Source organism: Nyctereutes procyonoides, unplaced genomic scaffold (assembly GCF_905146905.1).
Source record: "Nyctereutes procyonoides isolate TBG_1078 unplaced genomic scaffold, NYPRO_anot_genome, whole genome shotgun sequence".
Taxonomy (NCBI): Eukaryota; Metazoa; Chordata; class Mammalia; order Carnivora; family Canidae; genus Nyctereutes; species Nyctereutes procyonoides.
The window spans coordinates 14,344,030-14,360,090 of NW_026575140.1; the positions used below are offsets into that span (position 1 = coordinate 14,344,030).

Genomic DNA, 16,061 nt, shown 5'->3' on the forward strand with positions numbered 1-16,061 from the left:
GGATCCCCTTATGAACTGCCATATGGGTATTTCCCTTTATGCATCTTGACTTTCATAGATGAGTTGCTCAATTAATATTTATAAAATATATTAATGCTATTACATCTCTTCATAAACTTTAGAATCATTATAGAAATACTTAAAATCTTGTGAAAAACTTTAATTCATTGGCTCCATAAATTATCCTGGTTAGAATACATTTCTAAATCATCTATGAATAATACCTCATTGAGTTTGAAAATCATCAAGCCTCAAAGAAAAGAAAAATTAAGGCCTTTTGATTTTTGTCACATAAGACACATTACCTTACTTCCCCTTGTAGATATTTCATACATTTGGTAAAATACAGGTATATTCTTTTACATTCTCCATCTATTAGGAGGTTATCATTTTATGCAAGAGTTCTATTGATTATCGAACATTTTTTCTTTTATTTTTATTCTACTTCAATAAGTTTGAGAAAATGTTAAGCTTTTAGAGCCACCCTTTTGTCTATAGAAGTTAACTGGTAGAGCGATGTTCAGCAATCATCTAAGTTTCATTACTCTCAATGTGTTCAAGATTTTAAATGTAAATTATAAGAAAAATCAGAGGGAGCCTCTAATAAGCTTCCTCTCGGGTGAGTTGTTTGCTTTCATATTCTGTTAGAGTGAGGCCTGTTGATGGTCTAGCTAAATTATGTGCTCTGGAGTCAGAAAAGCCTGGGATTAAATCTTTACTCTGCTACTTCTTAGCTGTGTGGCTTTAGGCACACAACCTCTATAATTTTCATTATCCTCAGCTTTAAAGTAGGTATCAAAATGACTACTTCACAGGGTTCATGGAAATATTACAGCTACATAATATATTTCTTCTGTACTGATGCCAAGACACAGAGTTGCACACTGAAGATCTTTAGATTGATAACACAGAACTCATTTGCTACTTGTTTCTCTTTTTGGAAGTTAGCCCCAATGAACCCCTCTCCTAAAATCTTTTCCTTCTTTGAAAAGTTTTGCAGTAATGCAAGAAGGGGTAAAGAGCATGGTTTACTAACAAGCTAGAAAAATTTTCAAAGCCAGCTGAAGACCAAAAGTACAAATTGGCTTGGCATCATGCATTAGAAATGCAGGTTCCAGGGTCCCACTCACAGTTTTAGTGCATGAGGTGTAGGATCTAGAAATTGTATTTTTAAACAGCTCCTCAAGTGATTGTGACAGACACCAAAGTTCTGAATCTATAATAAAGGGGAGACAAATATCCACATAGTAAAATTATGTTTTTAAAAGAACAATTGAAATCCATATGTTCTTTTCTTAAAAATTTATTTCATTGTTTTAAATATGTGTTTATTTATTTAGAGATAAAGTGAACAGGGGATGCAGGGAGAGGGACAAAGGGAGAGGGAGAAAGAAAATCTCAAGCAGACTCTCCACTAAGGGTGGAGCCTGGTATATGGATGGATCCCACAACCCTGAGATCAGGACCTGAGCTGAAATCAAGAGTTGGACACAAGTGATTGAGCCACCCAGGCACCTCTAAATACTTTTATTAATTGTGATGGTATGAAAAAAAATCTTCATAGCCAATTGAGGAATACCTCTTAGGCAAAGGAAATACATTTGAAACCTGATAGTATACCTAGAACTTTTCATTTATAAGGTAATGTAACATTACCTCATTCACTAACATTCTGAAATACAGAATTTCACAGCAAAATCTTTGTTGTTATCTCATGTATTGAAAATATTTCAACATGGGGAGCAAGATAAGACAAATATTATTGTTTAGTTAGATAATAATTAATAGTAATGTACATATTCCCCCGATGACATTAATACTAGAAAGCTATTGAAGGTATCCAGAGAGTTACAAAATGATGCTCTGCCTACTTTGTCACTTCCTATGTCTACATTTTACTTCATTTTACGAATTATTATAAAATCAATACATGTTTATTTTTAAAGATCCAAGTATGACTGGAATGTGCTAAAAATCCCATATCCCCCACCTCACAAGTTCCCTTGCCCTTTGTAAGAAAAAAACTGCTTAAAATTTTGAATGTGCCAAGATATTTTTATTACACTTATAGGCTAAGCACCTTATATTTCTTCTTTATGTTCTTGAATTTTAAATAACTCATAAATCGATCAGGTAAAATGTGAAAGATTGCCATTTGTAGACCTCCTCATTGCACTTACGTGTCTGTTGCCCCTGCCACTTTACATCTTTTCTCCTAATCCTTTAAGATGTTGAGATCATCATAGTGGCATCTATCTAAATCTGTGAATGTACATTAATGTTGGGAAAATGTGAGATCTTTTGGACGGTTATCTAATTCATCATCCAGCTGTTCACTGAAAGAAATCACAATTAGCTTGCCAGTGGCACCCAGAAAAATAGAGTCAAAATGTAAGAGGGTCTGATTAGGATTGAATGCTGATGGCATCAACCCTGGATGCACATTCCCCTGCTTTGGAGGGCCGATGAACACTCATGTACATGCACGTGCACCCCAGTGCCCAGAGTATAAAATTTTGACTAGTGGGAAGAATGGAGCTTTCTAGAAGGGTCTGGTTACCAGAGTTAAAATATCTGTGGGCTTAAACAGTATTTTCCTATTTATGTTGTAGGAAACAGTAGCTAGGAATTTGGGCCTAATAGTTTAAACCATACTGGATAACTATCTGTCATGGGAGATGTAGTACACGTTCGTACATTCACATTCAACATGCTGAGAGAGGTTCTGTAATTGAGAAACCTTTTGAACTTTGTTTTGTTTTTCAGTTCAATCTTTCCCAAAGGTACATGTCTGACAAATATTTTATTGTGAACCACTATGAGCCGAGCCATGTCCCAGGTACTATGGATGGAGGCCCCCAGAGGTCCTTGCTTTGATGGAGCCTTCTGGTGGGATAAGATAAACCAACAAACAATAATCAAAGGAAAGAGGACCTCATTACTTTGTGCTATCCAAATTATGAGCAATATGATGAAAATAAAATGGGAAGATAAGACGCAGGGGGTATGCCAGGTACACTGACTAGAAAGAGTCTGACTTAGGTGGTAATATCCTGAGCAAGGCCTGAAATGGCAAGAGGAGCTGCCTGTGCAGAGAACCTTCAGAGCAGTATGGACAGCTGATGCAAAAGCCCTATGCAGGGCAGAGCTTGGTTGTTCCAGGCGGGACAATGTAATGAAAGCGTAATGGAGGGTGTTGTCAAAGACTATACGTTTGATAAGGAGCTTGGATTTTGATCTAAGTGGTAAATGAAACAATGGCAGTAGGGGAGAGGTGGCCTGGTTTAATTTACCTTTAAAATTTTTCCTGACTGCTCAGAGGGTAGAGATTAGGGCTGTGGATTGGGATGGTCATAGAGAACAGGAGATCAAAAAAGTAAGGAGGAGGTCCCTGAGGTAGTTTGGGTGAGAGATGCCTTGTGGAACTGGGTGGTCATTGGTGAGATGAAGACACATGCCCAGACTTTGGGTATAGTTTGGAGAGTCTCTCAGAACTGCCTGTGGTGCTTGAGCTTGAGAACTGGGTATATGGAGTAGTGGTGGGTGGTGGCAAGAACTAGAGAATTGGTTGATAAGGGGAGTCAAATAAAATTAATTTGACTCTTTTAAAAAAAATATGTTTGGTAAATGCTGGTAAAGAGATATTTGTGAACTAAAAAGAAAAACAGGTAAATGAGTAGACTCCCTGTGTAGGGATATTACAAGTGTGTTTGCCTTTGCCTTGTGCAGCCTACATGAGGTTGACCTTATACGCTAGTCCAGTCATGCTCAGCACACCTACCAAGAGCTTTCTTTTTTCTTTCTCTCTCTCATTTTTTTTTTTTTAAGATTTTAGTTACTTATTTGAGAGGGAGAAGCAGACTCCCTGCAGAGCAGAGAGCCTACCCTAGGTCTCAATCCCAGGACTTGAGCCGAAAGGCAGCTGCTTAACTGACTGAACCACTCAGGTGCCCCAGTTTTCTACCCTTCTGACCTTTAATTTCCTCATCTGCACTTTGTGCTAGCTTAGCATCATTCTCAAGGTCTTTCTAGCTTTCAAATTCTAGAGTCTGTAAGTCCAATTACAGGTCTTTCCAAATTATTATTGCTTCCAATTTCCCTTAACAATTTTTTTTAATACGGGTGCTTTTGTTTTATTATTGTTTTATTAAATAACTTTGATGTGAAGCAGTTCCTGGCAGTGCTGTGAAGTTGGAACAGCCTATTATCAGAGTGCTCTGAATAGAGCGTTGGGAGGTACTTTTGTTTATGTTAATAAGAGGAGAAAATGAAACTAGAGAAACATGTCCTAACTTTTATCATTCATCAGTGATGGGGGCAGATTCTTTGCTGAATCAGATCCTGCTTCTTGAATCCTGGAAGAGGATTTTCTCAATTTTTTTGGTGTCGTTTACAATGTTAATACCTTTTAAGTTTAATTTGAACTTTATAGAAACAAAGTTTATTGAGGGGTATCATTGTTGAAAGCTGGTTTAGTGGGAAGGTGGAATTTCAACTACTCTCAATATAAAGAAAAGCCTGGGCAATTGTATCTCCTACGGATGGAGGGACATTACTATGTATAACTGGGTATATGAAAATATGATTTTCTTGAAGAAAGTAGCCATTTTTACAGTAAAGAAAGGAAGTCAGACATTGCCCATGGATGTTTCTAGGTCACAGAGTGAAACGGATATTCTCCAGGTACATTGATTTCCCTCTCCCTTTTCTTTCAGGGCTTTTCAGGAAATGCAAATGCAGACAGTGTTGTGTACTACAGACTTCAGCCTTCTATCAAAGCCCGATTTCTGCGCTTCATCCCTTTAGAGTGGAACCCCAGGGGCAGAATTGGAATGCGGATCGAGGTGTTCGGATGTGCATACAGTAAGTGTTTATCTAACACACAGACATAGGTATCAAAGGAGATGTTTTGAAAGCCAACTGCATGCTGAAGTTGACTTTATAGCTATGTAAAGAGATATAAAAACAGGAATGATTTTTGTGGAAAGCTTTTTTCTGCTCATACAAGGCAATATTGACTTTAACATTTAGCTTTATATTTTAAGTCAGAAATGGAAGCATTTTATAGATGGATTGATCCATACGGAGATAGATACAGATACCTGTTTATAGACATCTGTGAATCTATTTATCCAAATTTAATATTATTAACTAGACCCTGATTTCAATTATTAAAGTTTTTCCCCCCATGGGCTATAGTTGATGATGTTTCACTGAGGCACTCTGAGTTTAATAAAAGATATAGTGTCCCATTAACCAGTCAAATGTTAGGACAGCAAAGAATGTCTCTCTAGCCTAAAAATAATATGCCATGTAACTCACTTATAAACGTGCTGTGCCTTCAGCATAAATTCATAGGAAGGATAAAGACCTCTGCCAAAATATAAAATGTGTTTGAAATTCTTTCACATAAAAAATGGTAGAAACCACAGATTTCACTTCATCTCCTCTTAATGAAGCATTTTATTATATCTTTTTGTGGGGCAGGGGCCTAAGAGTTATTGATAGCCTACCTCAAGCCACATTATCCTGTTAGATGCTCTTTTATTCTAGAACAGTGAGTTAGTTAATATGATCTACAATTATCAGATAAACAGTCTGAGGTTTGGAGAGATTCAGTAATTTGCCTAGTGTCTCACACCTAGCACACAGAAGAATCCAGAAAAGAGCCTGCAACTGTTCTTCTAGTAAACGTTTATTTTTTTTAAAGCTTCTTTTCCACACCTATTTCATCACTTTTTGATGTAAATCAAGTTAGGTTCTGGTTCACTTTATTTGCATGAAGGGAAGGCATGTCACAGAGAGGGCAGGTAATTTGTTGATGTTATCTAAACTGTGTCAGACAGACCATGTTGTACAGACGCAGGTCTCCTTGCAAAGATTGGTGATGTTCTCAGCACACTCCACCATCAAAGGTAACTGATCAGCCTTCTGTTCTCACCAGGGCCTACAGAATAGTGATCATAGTATGATATCAATAGTGCTACTAATAATAGCAATTACACTAATATTAATAGTATTTTTTTAGAGATTTTTAAAATTTATTCATGAGACACAGAGAGAAAGAGATTCAGAAACATAAGCAGAGGGAGAAGCAGGCTCCCTGCATGAAGCCCGATGTCAGACTCAATCCCAGGACCCCAGGAACATGACCTGAGCCAAAGGCAGATGCTCAATCCCTGAGCCACCCAGGTGCCCCAATAGTATTAGAAATAGCAACATTTTCTTGAGTACTTACCATATGTCTAGCATTATATTCACAATTAGTTTATAATTTTTTTTAAAGTCAAGGTAAATATTATTAGATAACTGTTGCATTCTCCCACTTTGAAAATGAGGAGGCTAAAAGCTCAGGGAGGATGGCTTGCTCAAGCCACACTGATGGGAAGTGACTGAGCTGGATTCAGAGCCAGGTCTGCATACTGAACCCAAGTACAGACTCAGGCTCCCTCCAGCTGTTAAATCACAGAGATGAATTAGGCAGCTTACTGCTCACTGTCTTCCCACTTCTTCTCTTGGCCTCAACAGTTCAGCTGAGCTGCTCCTATTATGTATTAGCTCCTCCTTTGCAATGATCTATTTGAATAAAATCATCCTTTAAAAAAAAAAATATCCCACCCCGAATTGCAGTTCTGGAATGCAGAACCAAGGCAGTCGGTCTCATTTGTCTTTGGATCATAGGGTTTAGCAAAGCCTGTGCTACACAGTGGATAATTAGCAAAACATATTTCAAGTGGTTCATATTTATAGTTCCATTCTCTACTTAGAGCATCTACCTTGCAAAATATTTAGCATAGTACAAAAATAGCTAACAGTTTTTGAGCACTTTACTCTGTCAGATATAGTTTTTATAGACTTTCTAACTTAATCCTAAAAATCAACCCATCTAATAGAGTCTTAGAAATATTAAGCAATTTTCTCAGTCATACATACTTAATACATATCCAATCTAGGATGTAGATTCAACATTAGTTGAACAAGACTATTGACACTGTTCTTCAAAAACTAAGGCACCACTCATGATGTCCCCATGGTCGTGACTGCTGAGGATTAGGTTCCTCTGTGTTCTCTCTGCCACGCGCTTCATGATGACTCAAATCTCCCTCTGCTTTCATTGATCTGCAACCCTAGGAAACAGTCTTTTTCCTGTGGCTTCAGCTGCTTTCTGTTGCAGTGAGTTCACTGTCCACGCATTTAACCAGCCACCACTTCTCACTGATCCATCATTGAAGTAGCTTTACCGAGGGCCAATAAGACTTTAAATTCAAACATAAACACATACTGTTAAAGGGTACGACAGGACTCATTGTAAAATGACTGTTGTATAATATGGGATAAGAGAAAAACATAACAATGGAAAAATATTCTCGTAGACAACCTAAAATAACCTCAAGATAGGTCAGGTGTCAATGCTTTATGGGAGAGTCTTTGATCAAATGGACTTCAGTTCTTGGGTTATACTTCTGTTTTCCACCTGTTCTTAGCATCAGCCTTGCAGAATATGAATTTACTAAAGCATGATTGTATGTAACCATCATATATTAAATAGTTAATATGTATCAGTTGTTTCCTTTCTAGGCATTTTCTGATTGAGTCCTAACAATACAGTGAAGTATGAATAGCTTGAATATTACCATTTTATTCAGGAGTAAGAGGAGAGGGACAGAACTGTCTGTTGAACGAGCCCTGTGGCTTGCTCTGGGTTGCCTGGAACAGAAATAGGTGGCACCACTAGCTCCCTTGTCCTCAGAAGGAAGAGCTGCAGGTGTTACCAGCACAAGAACAAAGCTGCAGGATTTTGTCTGCAATTCCCCTGAACGGCCCAGATCAAAGATCAGCCTGGATTTTCTTCAGATATATAAGGCCATTCGCCTAAACTCTCTATTAAAAGGAGAGGTGGTGTTAGAAGTGTTCAGGGTTTCCCTCCTGGATCACAGTCACAGACTACCTCTCCATGCTGGCAGTTAAGTGAGCCTCTTGTGAAGGCCTGGAGGACTGCATGCACCCCACTGGCCTGTGTGTCCATGGCACTTACACCAACTTAATGTGACTCTTGGGCTTTGCCTGAGCCACTCACTTAAGAGTGGTGTATACCAGGATGCTTCAAGTCTCTTGATGTGGGATAGAGTGAACCTTAGAGAAATTAAGAACTTTGTCCAGAATTACACAGATTGCATGTGTTAGATCTAAGATTTAAATTCACATCCGTTACTTTCCAAAGCCTGTGCTCTTGACACAACTATATGAATCATACATGCATTCACCTTTTAAGTATTTATTGACACTTGCTGAAAGAGAACTCTACTAGGTATTGGTGTAGGGATAAATTCTAAAATAATGACTATTTCTTAATGGGAATTATTATTATATATAATTTTTTTGCATCCTAATTCTGGGTTTATTCAATACAGTCCTTTCACTCTACACAACAAGGCACAAATGCAAAATTATCTAAAATGCCACAAAGTTACAAAACTCAAAACAAAATTGATAGTACTGATGTACAGTAAAAGCCAAGAAAGCAATGTACCTGTTGCCAAGGTAACCCGCAAGACTACTATGTATAACGTTCAGCAGGGGGATCTATGATGACCCTACAGAGCTGGCTCTCAGCTTGCTTGTTAACTTCAGGGAGAGAAAGGGAGATCTGGGTTGTGGGTTGTGTGCATGAGTCCTTGTAAAAACAGAACCCTTTATGGCAACTAACGTGGAATGTTTGACCCTACAGGTCAGAAGAGGCAATGTCATAAGAATTCTACAGACTCAATGTAAAACACTGTAGCATGAGTGCAGGATAAGAGGAATAAAGTGATTGATAAATTGAGATTAGTATAAATGTTCACAGCAAGAGGTTTGAAACTAAAATGCAGATATTTTCACATGGGAGCCTTGGTGGTTAGTCCAAACAGGAGAAGGGGCGTACCCTCATCGAGAGACGAGAATTGCTTGGAGGATGGTTTGTATTTGAGAATGGTCATTTAGGCTGAAAGGGCACACACATTGGAGGTGGCAGCTCAATTGGGAGGTCTCTGTTCTCACGTGTGCAAGTGACAGTGGAACCTCGTACCAGAGGACCAGCAATCAGGAGAGAGGGTTCTCTTGACTCAAATCAGACTCAAATATACTGAGGATGTTGAATGAAGGGAACTTAGTGATTACATGGGAGGGTCCTTGAGTTATAAGATTGGAACAAGCATCTGGAAAGTGGTGCCATTTGCTGGGAGGGCCAGTAGAGAGAGAGAATGAATGAGCTCCAAAAGGGCACACGGGAGATAATTAATTCCATTGCTGACTCGTTGAATGCATGCCTAGGGAATACAAAAGGTTGGAACTCTAAACCCTCTCAGTCGAAGGTATATAATTGAAACCTATATGAATATCATTGTTATTAAATCATAAGTTTCTACTTACTGCATTACTCTTAAGAATAGAAGTATAAAGTGCTGTGTTTGGACAACTACTCCTGTCTCTGAAAAGGAGAGATGCATTTCTATCATAATCAAAGTGGGTTCTTTACATTGTTTTTCAGGGGTCATGCATTTTTATGCTGGGCCCCCCTTGTGTCTTATGTGTGTGTTCACCGAAGTTATAGGTGCAAAAGCTGCTCCTATGAATGTTTCAGGGACAGTGGCTATTGTGAGAGCCACACATAATTTTATTACCCTCTGTCCGGGTGAGTTAGGCCAGTAACTTGTTACGAAGGAACATCAAGTGAATAGAAAATCCATATCAAAGAGCATGTTCTACTTTTATGTTGGGAAACTTGGAAGTTGTTTCCTGAGTAATGAGAGTAGTAGAAGCTAAATTTTATGGGTTCAAAGAGAAAGTATAAATTTCAGATGTCTTGGCCATAGCAGCCATGAAACATGTTTATAGAACTAGACAAGAGATGTAGGTAAGGAAATAACTTGTGGAAGAAAGAAAAAGAAGAGAAAATGTTTGACAGTAAAGAAATACAACTCTATGAAATGTCCCAAAAGAAAGTAAACAATGGTAAACAGAGGCAGAGAGAAAGGGTACAAGACTGAGTGGAAGTGACTGTGTCTGAGATGTCCTTTGGAAGTGGCAGTGAAGCCACAGGAGATGTTATTATTTAATTGTGGATGAATTGCTGCAACAACTACCCTTAGTGTAAATCTGAAGCTCCTTTCATGTAGTTGTTATGTAAATGTCCTCATTTTGTGACCCCAATCCTCCTTTCCTCATCCTCAGCACAGTAAGAGCATCCAGCTATCTAGCCATATAGAACCATTTTCATTTCTTCAACATGCCATGATTTCATGATGTTTCTAGACTTGGGATCTTTGCACAGTGCCCAGGGCAATCACCACACATGCAGCCTTCATTTCTCCACTGAGATAAGTCTTTCACTAGTCACCTTTTCTCAGCAGAGAAATCACTGTCTCTGAGAACTTCCCTGACACCCCACTTTTGGGTCAGAGGACACTTTCATCTGCTCCTGGAAGAGCTGTTCTGCATGCATTATACCATATTGTAGTCAGATGTTCCTTCTTTGTTCTGAGTCTTCGGAGTAGGTGAATGAACGAAGGGAGGCAGGGTTGGTGAGTCTCAGGAGGGTTTTTCCTGCCAAACCGGAGGCATGTGCAGCCCATGAAAGATCAGACATCTTTCAAATGAGAAGACTAGAAGAGATATATGGAAGTATAGAAACTATGTAGAATATAGAAACTGTTGTGTTTATTTGCTTAAATCCAGACTGTTTAAGAGAAAACAATGGATTCTGTTTAACAAATGGAAGTAAGTCAACAATTACAAAACTCATGTCAACTTAAAAAAATAAAAATATGCATTTTATAATGTAAAAAATCTTGAAAGCTGGAGTGACTTCTATCAGTAGACTTCAGTTTGGAAAACATATTAATAGGAAATGCAGGAAAGCAGCCTGAGAAGTGTAAATTCTAACACTGAGAACTGAATCATTGTCTTGTGTCTCTTCAGGACTGGTTTCTTATACCACATGTCCAGTTGGGGGAGAAATGAAAAGCATTAAACTTTTAGGATTTACTCTAAATAATAGTTATAATTGAATTGAATGCATATTTATTAAGCAACTCCCACATGTTAACTGCTAAATACCTGACCGAAGTGAATTAAATACAGTCCCTGCACTCAAATTATTTATCAGCTAATACTGTAGCTGAGGAATCCTATTTTTTTGCCAAATGTTTAAAAAGTAGGTAGATTTCTGGTTGGCCTAAAAATCAAGGAGGATAAATTCTAATTCTTTGTAAAATTTGTAGTCTTAAGATTTTAATCTGATAAGTGAGGTTATAGTAAAATTAAAATAAGGTTAACTCTTAAATATCAGAAAAAAAGGAAACTATGAAACCCGCTGGGATTATGTCACAACTCAGCAGGCTCTCAGGTGAGCAGGCTCTCACTGACCAAAAATGGAAATCTTATAGCATCAGGAAGGATAGTAACAAGAGTTTTGCCACATATTAAATATGTTTAAGTGAAAAGGTTCATGACAGTACTAAAAAATGAAAATCTAATTGGTTACCTATGAGAGATATGAAGGAACCAACTCATTATTTTGAAAATTGATAAATGAAGGGAAACATAAAGAATTTATCATACCTTTCCCATGTACTTCAAAGTAACCAAATAGAAGTCAGAGAATTTCTCTTTCAAGGTGTACTCTAGGTAATAAATAAAGAGGGAATAATAGAATTAGCATATTCCCACCTTGCAATCCTAGATAAATTAATAGACCAAGTCAGTGATTATAAAAGTTAATGAAAAGATGATTTGCTTTTCAGTACCAGTCCTAGCAGAATCATTTTTATTGGGCTAGCTTGCTGTAGTTGTAATCCCTGGGGGAAAAATATACATAAGAAAACCTCCTTCAATTCAAAACAGGATGAAACTTGACAAGGTTTGATTCTTGAAAGAAGGAAAGGAAGCTCTGGGAGATCCACATTTAACTGACTTTTTCTTAAAAACACATCCCAGTTTTCAGACATCATAATACTCAAGCAGAAAGCAGCTAGATTTTACTGGGCTGAGGAAGCCGAGTTCAAAGTTCAAGGTTGCCAGAGTGGCTAAAAATTGAGGGTGGAATCCTGAAAAGAAAGGGGTCAGAGAGGGAAGGCCTCAACTCCTGCACAGAAACTCCTTTAGTCCTTGGCTGATTTGGGAATCACACGTGCCCAAGATGCGATACCAAGGAGCCCAGATGAAAGCAGGTTGGGAGAGGTCAGGTGCTAAAGACGTCAGCATCTATCTAGTGCCTGGAGGAACACCTTTGGAAAAAAATATAGTCCTGCCAATCTAGAGGGACTTGTTAAATATCTTGGGCTTTTTTTTTTTTATTATTGAGAAAGCACAATTTACTGACAGATATCCTAATAACTCTGCCAGGATCCTCACAACTGCTCTGAGTAACTGCCTCTTGAGGGTGCTACCTCCAATTTTATATATATATATATAAAATATATATAAAATATATATATTTATAATTTATATAAATTATATATTTATATATAATCATATTATAATATGTAATATATTATAACATTATAATATAATTATATTTATAATATAATTATATTATATTTATAATATAACTATATTTATCATTTATATTTGTTATAATAATTTATAATTATATTTATAATATAATGTTGATATAATATATTTATATTATAAGTATGATTAATTATATTTATATATATAAATTTTTTTATTGAAGTTCGATTCGCCGACATATAGTATAACACCCAGTGTTCACCTCGTCAAGTGCCCTCCTCAGTGCTTGTAACTGGAAAGCCAGAGGGCATTCCTTTAGGAGTAAAAACCAATCTGAGGACCATTTGTTATGTCCTAGAGATAAGGATGAAACCAAAGTAGACTCCTGCCAATGAAACCTAGAACCAAGCATTCCCAGAGTCAAGGTGATCTGTGGACCTCTCCCATTTCCATCCTGCTGCCTCCACCCCACCTCCCCAGTCTCCATTCTCCCACCTCTCCTCACTTCCCCTTCCCCACCTTCTCCTTCCCTCCTGACCCTCGACATTTTTACAAAGGTGGGCATTTACTCAAAGTAAGTTTCATTTTCTTGAAACTGTGGTCCCCAACCAGTAGCCTAATTTAGATCTCGCTGTTCAAAACTGATGTACAGCCCTGCCCTTTCACGCTCCACTTACAGTTTAGTTTGTAAGTATATCTGTACATGTGGGATGAGTTGCTTGATCTCTTTCTTTTCCTTCAGATTGGGGGATCCATGAAGACAGAATATGTTCACTGTTGCAACACCAGCTCCTACTCTAGGACTCGGCATAGTAAATGTTCAGTAACTATTTGCTGAATGGATGAACTAAGAAAAACATCCAGTTAGCCAGGATAAAAACTGAAAAATGAATAAATGTAATAAAAGCCACAGATGTATTACACATACAGTAGCAGTTGATTAAAGAACCGTGAGATGACTATATGAGATTTCGAATGTTAGTTATTATTAAAAAGATAATAACAGCATATAAAATATGTAATAAATGAGGCTTTTTGATGATTGCATTTGAAACCCACAGCTTCTTGTGTGGAATAAGAAATTGGACTTTTTATCCACGTATTCCAAATAAGGAAATTGAGACTCAGCATTTAAGTGACTTCTGTGGCATTATGAAAGTTACAAACAAATATTAGAAACAGAAATACAGCTTATGCCCTCCTGTGACACACTCCAGTGTCCTTGATGCAGTAGGTGTTATCCCTTTCAAATCTATCAAAAAGGTTAGTTTAGACAGATATTTAAGTGGCAGCGATCTTGTTTGTTCATATAACCTCCTGGAGTGTTATCACTGATCTTAATTCAGTCTATTTAAAACCATGATAGTAAAGTCACCTTTTCCCTGTGGTTATATGCAGCCCTTGATCCTGTACCATCTTCCTTTTTATTGTACTAATTCTGGTTGTTTTATACTTAAAAGTCCCTTAAATCATTCTGTGTTTCTTGACACTACTATGCAAAAATAGTACAACCTATTTCCTGTTGATTTCTCAAGTGCTTGGTCTCTCCTTGCCATCTCTTAAAACCCATTTCAGTAACGCAGATCTCAAGTACCAATACATCATGCTGTTGCTTTCATATCTCACCGTGTAATAGTTTAACGGCGACTCAGTCTGATTTATATTTCTTAGAAGTCAAAATTGGACCTCTGTTTGTTTAGAAATTTGTAGGTACTAATTTTCAAATAAAGAAGCAGTGTGCCCAATACTGGAGCTTGTCTGTTTGTTTAGCCCAGAAGAGTTTGGTCCATTGTTCTTTCTCCATTTTGAGCATTTTTTTTCTATTTATATTTTGGGGTGCTTCCCACAGAATTAATAGAAGGCTCTCGTGTCTTTTTCAGGAACTCTTTGATGACCTTTAATAAGGTCAGTTTTCTGTACTAAAAGATTTGTTTTGCAACTCATGCATTTCCTATCCAGGTTTTCTCTTTTACGTTTCTTAGCCAATGGACCTCATCAGTGATGCGATGATTCACAGTTTAATTCACAGAACCAATTTCTCCCCAAAACATCTTTCAGGACAACCCACTACCACCTCCATAGTTTTCTGTAGCTATCACTTACAGGGTACATAAATACATTTGTTTTCCGTGGTACAATTCAATATGCAATGAGCTTATTCACTTTCAGAGAAAAGATCTCTTTAACCTTCTTGTTCTTCTCGTCAGATAATCCTCATGCTGTCATCTGCTCAGGTTCACTCAGGAATCTGTTTTCCTGGGTGTGGTTCTCAGTTTATGGAAACCCCAAGAGATTCTTCTCAGTTGATTCTAACATGGATGGGCCATGGAGCTCAGTTAAGAAAGGATGCTGTTGTATAGGTTTTTCTTAGTAATCCACTTAGGGAGCAGGGAGGACATTGCTTTTTCAGATAGCAACCTCACATTTTACAAAGTCTCAAACTTCTGGAGCAGAAGTAGGATGAGAGGGATCCCTGAGTGGCGCAGCGGTTTGGCGCCTGCCTTTGGCCCAGGGCGCGATCCTGGAGACCCGGGATCGAGTCCCACGTCGGGCTCCCGGTGCATGGAGCCTGCTTCTCCCTCTGCCTCTCTCTCTCTCTCTCTCTCTCTCTCTCTCTGTGACTATCATAAATAAATGGAAAAAAATTAAAAAAAAAAGAATAACATTTAAAAAAAAGAAATAGGAGAGAAGGCTACTGAGTCAAGTGGATGATATTACAATGAGAAGTGTGTTTGCATGTAAAATATGTACATATAGAAGAACAATTTGCTGCTCACAGAGGTAATTCTGCAATTTAGTTGACATCCTTCTCTGAGGCTGAGTGGATCACGTCCTCCTGCAGATGTTAGATATCATTTGGACCCAGCCCCAATGCAGAAAGCAAAGCTCCAACCGCTGGCATGAAAAAAATCACATCTTGGGGATGTGCGTCTTTCCCATTAGAATGGAAGCTCCTTGGGAAAAAGTATGCTTTGTATTTATGCATTGCTGTATCTTCCACTATTCACAGGGAGCTGTCCATAAATACGTGCTTGCAGAAAGTAGCGCAGAATACACATTGCAGCAATGCCACTTCTGACACAACTCCCTGAAAGAAATTTGAATATTTTCTATTGGAAAACTTTCATTCCACGGGAGATTGTATTTCTGAATCATGCAAATAAAGCAGTCTATACCTCTTTCCTGGGGTTGCAAGGAGAATTGATATGAGAGTAGGGCCTATAGTCTTTGTGAGTCTGTCTGTTCTTTCCTTGGTGCCTGCTATAAATGAGAAGATTTGAGATGGAGGTATTCACTGAGGAGGATTCAGGTCACCAACAATTGCCATGGTGAGTCAGCTCAGGCATTAGCTGACAGATAGAGAAAGCCACAGAACCCACAGATGGCCTCAAATCATTCTTGCTGCATAACCTGGCAGTGACATTGATAATTGAGCATTTCTCATGCTCTTCGGAAATTCATTATTTTTTAAAGAGTTTATCTTTTAAACTAAATACACCAAATGTATTTAATTATTTTTACTGTGCCTCTTTCCCTGCCCAGTGTTCTAACAATAAATAACAGCATTA

General features: G+C 37.9%; 1 protein-coding gene across 1 annotated transcript in view; it reads left to right on the top strand.

Annotated features, from left to right (window-relative positions):
• Positions 1-16,061, top strand: part of CNTNAP4 (contactin associated protein family member 4) — a 247,457-nt gene that overhangs the window by 120,178 nt on the left and 111,218 nt on the right. The window contains 1 exon segment of the mRNA XM_055304701.1: positions 4,716-4,863. Within this exon segment, the coding sequence (XP_055160676.1) occupies positions 4,716-4,863 (148 nt within the window).